Below are 5,728 nucleotides of genomic sequence, written 5' to 3'. Positions count from 1 at the left end.
GCGGCTGAAGTGTGCTCCTGCGTTTCGGGACACGTCCCTTTTGGAGGCGCCCGTGCCCCCCGCCCTTCTGTCGGTCTCCGGATCGTGCGCGGGGGCGGGGGGGCGTGTGGCCCCTGGGCTGCGTTATTCTGTCGGGAGAAAACTCCCTTGGGTTTCTTGCTGAGTCCCACCTGCTAGAGATGAAGTTGGGGCACAGATAGGGCCGATGATAGGAGTGAAAGCGTAGAGCAACGTTGTCTTGGCTTTCTGTTGGAGGTGAGTACGAGATCCTGTTTCCAGCTCTGCCTTGTTCCAAATTGGGAGGCGTGTGTCACCTGCCTTGTTCTTTGTGGCTCTGTTTTCTAAAAAGCAGAGGCTGGATAAGGTTCCAGTTTTGTACATTTTCCTTTTTATTTTTATGTAAACTTGGAAAGGGGGATGATAGTTTGGAAACATACAAAAGGATTGCAGTTTAAAGTCATTACTTGGTCAGAAAGCGAAATCTGCGGTGTGGTACATTTTTAAATCACTTTTTCTGTTAACTGCCAGTTGACTTATGGTCTCAACTATGATTTATTTGGAAATGGGCCTATCAGTTAAGATTTTGACACAATTCATATATACAACAGGGAGAGGGGCAATCGTTGAGCTGCAGAATCTAAAGTTTTTCCTATCAGGTTGTAAAACATTTCGTTTTCAGTTTGTTAGTAAGTTGAAGGTAAGTTCCTGTCGTGCTGTGTAAGTTTAGTTTAATATGTTCCTGGTATCTAATGATATTTGAATTGATTTGTTTTTAATTCTCTACCTTTGTGTTGCTATATAGTTAATATATACAACATACTTGTAAAATTTTTAACTATTCCTTGGAGAAAATTATTTTTGTGTGTCTTACTCACCCTATTGGACTTAAAAAGTTGTAGGATACTGTGCAAATCATACTATTTGACATAAAAGAAGACTTGGAATAAAAATCCCAAAGGAATTTTCAAGAATGCATTTATTGATGTTCGAGCCAAAAATGACCATGACCAATTTAAATCTATTTCAGATTTTGAAAAGGTTATTTAACTTTTGGAAATATTGATGGCAAAGTTGTGTTGAAATTCCAACATTACTTTCTTGCAATTTTTACATTTAACTTGAACCTTGAAAATTTTATGTTTATTTGAATAAGGAGTTGCTGTTTATGTGATTGGATAAATTGCATAGTGGTTAAAGTACATGGCTGCTAACAGAAAGGTCAGCGCTTCCACCCCACCAGCCTCTCCATGGGAGCAAGATAGGCAGTCTGCTTCCATAAAGTTTTACAGCCTTGGAAACCTGTTCTTACAGAATTGTTTTGAGTTGGAATTGACTGGATGGCTGCGTTTTTTTATTATTATTATATATGTGATTGAAAACAAAAGTCAGCTTTGTGGCACTTGCATCACGAGATTAAGGAATTGTCAGTACCCAGCAATAATGTTTACTCTTTGGTGCATGTATCACTCTTACCAAATCCTGTGTCAACTCAGGTGGGTGGGGAGTGGAAGTATCTTGGAGTGTAAATTGTTCTCTTTCCTCTTGGTTTGTACAGGAGTTCAGATGTGTTCTAAGCCTGCTGGAGTGACCACACTTCCAAGACCTGATGGAGGCCAGAGTTCAGAGTGGCAGCGGGTCACAGCCCTTGCTGCAGTCACCCCGTGACGGTGGCAGGCAGCGCGGGGAGCCCGACCCCAGAGATGCCCTCACCCAGCAGGTGCACGTGTTGTCTCTGGATCAGATCAGAGCCATCCGAAACACCAATGAGTACACAGAGGGGCCTACTGTGCTCCCAAGACCTGGGCTCAAACCTGCTCCTCGCCCATCCACTCAGCACAAGCTTGAGCGACTCCATGGTCTGCCTGAGCACCGCCAGCCTCCCAGACTCCAGCACACGCAGGTCCACTCTACTGCAAGAGTCCCTCTGACCAGGTCCATCAGCACGGTCAGCTCAGGATCACGGAGCAGTACGAGGACAAGTACCAGCAGCAATTCCTCTGAACAGAGACTGTTAGGATCATCCTTTTCCTCGGGGCCAATTGCTGATGGAATAATCCGGGTGCAGCCTAAATCTGAGCTCAAGCCAGGTGAGCTTAAGCCGCTGAGCAAGGAAGATTTGGGTTTGCATGCCTACAGATGTGAGGACTGTGGCAAGTGCAAGTGTAAGGAGTGCACCTACCCGAGGCCTCTGCCATCAGACTGGATCTGCGACAAGCAGTGCCTTTGCTCGGCCCAGAACGTGATTGACTATGGGACTTGTGTGTGCTGTGTGAAAGGTCTCTTCTATCACTGTTCTAATGATGATGAGGACAACTGTGCTGACAACCCATGTTCTTGTAGCCAGTCTCACTGTTGTACACGATGGTCAGCCATGGGCTTCATGTCCCTCTTTTTGCCTTGCTTATGGTGTTACCTTCCAGCCAAGGGTTGCCTTAAATTGTGCCAGGGGTGTTACGACCGTGTTAACAGGCCTGGATGCCGTTGTAAAAACTCAAACACAGTTTGCTGCAAAGTTCCCACTGTCCCACCCAGGAACTTTGAAAAACCAACATAGCATCATTAATCAGGAATACACGGTAATAAGGATTGCCTCCCCCTCCCCTTTTTTTTCTTTTTTTAACACATATGCAACCAACTAAACAGTTATAATCTCGGCACTGTTAATAGAGGGTTGGGATATTCTTTGCTGTTTGCGGTGAAATGCTTATTTGTCCATGTGCCATTTTAACTGATATGCTTGTTAGAAGTCAGCTAATGGAGCTCAAAATATGGGATACAGAACTCAGTGACCCACATATTTGCATAAGCTAAAGCAACACAGACACTCCTAGGCAAATTTTTTGTGAATAGTACTTGCAAAATTTGTAAATTAGCAAATGACTTTTTTTCCATTGTTTTCTCCAGAGATAATGTGCTATATTTTTGTATATACAATAATATTTGCAACTGTGAAAAACAAGTTGTGCCATACTATATGGCACAGTCACGAAATATTATACTAATATGTTGTACATTCGGAAGAATGTGAATCAATCAGTATGTTTTTTAGATTGTATTTTGCCTTAAAGAAAGCCTTTATTGTGACTCTGATTTTCCTTTGGACTTCATGTATATTGTACAGTTACAGTAAAATTCAACCTTTATTTTCTAATTTTTCAACATATTGTTTAGTGTAAAGAATATTTATTTGAAGTTTTATTATTTTATAAAGAAAGAATATTTATTTTAAAAGGCATCTTACAGATTTTGCCCCTTTTATGAGGATGTGATAGTTGCTGCAAAGGAGGGGTTACAGATGCGTATGTTCAATATAAAATAGAAAATATATTAACGTTTGAAATTAAGCTGAGCTGTTTTGTCTTATTTCACCTTTTCTCTCTGGAGTAAAAAAAAGATTATGTGAAGGCTATTCTTTTAATGAAGTGTAGTTCCACTTCATCTATAAGATTTATTTTTGTCTGATTACTGCTTTCAAGTAGACTGAAGATTGGGTAGTTTTCAAAGATAATTCTAACATATAATAACTGAACATTTGACACACTTACCTATAATAATTGATTGGGAGCTTATTTTGCCATGATTTTTTTTTTTTTTTTTTTCCCTATCATTGTTCCTATTTTGCAGATGTATAGATTGACTTTGTTTGTTTTTTTTTTTAAATAGAATAAAACAGCCTTTTTGTTGTTTTTATATGCTGTTGAGTCGGACCCGACTCATAATGACCCTTCCTTGGGTTTCTGAGGCGGTATCACTACAGAAGTAGATTGCCCAACCTTCCTTCCAAGGAGTGGTGGGTGGGTTTGAACTGCCAGCCTTCTGGTTAGCAGTCAGATGCCTTAGGCACTATACCACCAGAGCTCCTAAAACAACCATAAACTGGTTTATTTAGAAGATTTCCTTAAAAGGATAACAGTTAGACTTTCTGTATATTATTAAGAATAAATATCTTGAGGATCATTCAAGATGAGCAAGATGAATTAGGTGAACAAAAATTTATTGAATGTCCTCTGTCAGTCCTTGTGTGAAGCAACAAGTATGTACAGATTGATTTTTGTAACTAAGGCAAAACTATTTACTTGATTTACCTGATTTTGGCTAGGGAAACCATAAAAAATAAAAGGGCTTTTGTTGGAATTCGGGTATTGTTAGCATGAAGAGTTCATCCTGTTACTGCCTAACAATTCAAGCAAAAGTAAGCCAATTTAAGTTTCTATCTTAGTTAATGAAATTAGCCAGAAGATTGTTAAGTTTAACTCTGAGAAAAGGATATAGTATGGCAACAAGTCAAAGTGCTTGGAGTTGTCTTTTGGGAGCAAGTGGATGGCAAGCTACTACAAGCCCATCTTGACAAATACTAGGCTTTCTTATTTGTACTCACTCATTTGATTAGTCACTTTGTGGCTGATAGTTTTTTTTCCCCTAAACGCATAACCTTTTGCTGCCAAGAATCACCGGAAGTATAGGAAATGATTTACCTGTCATTATTGTTTAATCTCTTGTTTCCTGTTCTGAGACTCCTTCTCTTAGGTTAAGAGGTCTTAGTACAGGTTGCCTTCTGTTTTATTTTCTATAAATGGACTTTCAAGGAACTGTACAGCCTTCTAAATTTAAAACATATCTATGAGGACCTTCCATTTCCTCTGAACTTCCTCCAAGAAACACAAGGTTAAATGAATTTGGAAATTGTTTACTCTTAGTTTTCAACTTTGGGATACTGAATGTTGCAATTTTAAAACTTGTAAATTTATCCCAGGTAGTCTTAAGAGAAATTAGAATGCTAGAAAATAGGGCAAGTCCCCCCCACACACACATGCACACACACATACAGGCAGCTTACAAAGAGATCTGTGGACAAATTCCATCCGATGGAATTGAAATGCTTCAAAAAACAGGTTAAGAACCCATCCCACAGTTACTGAATTAGAATCTCTGATGGTGTGACCTAGGAATTTGCATTTTTTTAACCTTACCAGAGATGAGAAACAGTTTGGGAACTGCTGACTTAGGTCTTGTTTCCTAATTTAGCTTGTTTTTTGATAGTGACTGCTGTGAAGCATAATTTATAGTTTGAAGATAGAACATAAAGATAACCAAAGTAAAAAGAGGATTTGGTGGTTATGTTGTTATGTGCCATATAGTTGGCCCTGACTCATAGCGACCCCTCCTTGGGTTTCCAAGGCGGTATCACTACAGAAGTAGATTTGCCCAATCTTCCTTCCAAGGAGTGGCTGGTGGGTTTGAACCACCAGTCTTCTGGTTAGCAGTCCAGTTATAGTACCTATTAAATCCTAATGAAAATAATTTGAAGATAAGAAATTTGGATTATTCGATGAGCTTCCAACTAGCCTATCATGTGACCTCTAAGAATAAGAAAATTAAATGTGTATGTCTAAACAGATTGAAAACAGCTAGTGCTTTCTTTTTTATTCAATGAGTTAAAAGCATTGTCATTAAGAATTGTCAGTTAAAAGCATTGGAACACCCAATAAGCAAGGTAAGCATGGGCTTACTTGCGCTTACCAATCAGTAGTGAACAATTTCACATTTTTTCACCACACCAAAGATTTTGCTTCTAGGTATGGCTGGCATCTGTCTTTTTCAACTCCACAGCACCTTCCTACAGAATCAAAGCCTCTTCAAATTTGTAATCCCTGATGGGGACAGAGTACCCAGAGAGCAAGGTAAGCACAGGTTTACTTGTGCTTACTTACTGATCTGTACTGAATAC

The 5,728-nt window shown here is 39.6% G+C and overlaps 1 protein-coding gene across 1 annotated transcript; it reads left to right on the top strand.

The window, feature by feature from the left end:
* Positions 1–1,606: 1,606 nt before the first annotated feature.
* On the top strand, positions 1,607–2,554 carry SPRY2 (sprouty RTK signaling antagonist 2). Its single transcript, XM_007941523.2, has one exon. The coding sequence runs from the start codon at positions 1,607–1,609 to the stop codon at positions 2,552–2,554; it is 948 nt and encodes a 315-aa protein (XP_007939714.1).
* The last annotated feature ends 3,174 nt before the right edge of the window (positions 2,555–5,728 follow it).

This window comes from Orycteropus afer, unplaced genomic scaffold (assembly GCF_000298275.1).
Source record: "Orycteropus afer afer isolate SDZICR_OR568_19922 unplaced genomic scaffold, OryAfe1.0 scaffold00081, whole genome shotgun sequence".
NCBI lineage: Eukaryota > Metazoa > Chordata > Mammalia > Tubulidentata > Orycteropodidae > Orycteropus > Orycteropus afer.
The sequence above is the reverse complement of the archived record's forward strand: the minus strand, read 5'-3'. Positions and strand labels throughout refer to the sequence as shown.

Coding starts and splice junctions, on each gene's coding strand:
- SPRY2 (XM_007941523.2), top strand. CDS start 1,607: ATGGAGGCCAGAGTTCAGAGTGGCAGCGGGTCACAGCCCTTGCTGCAG.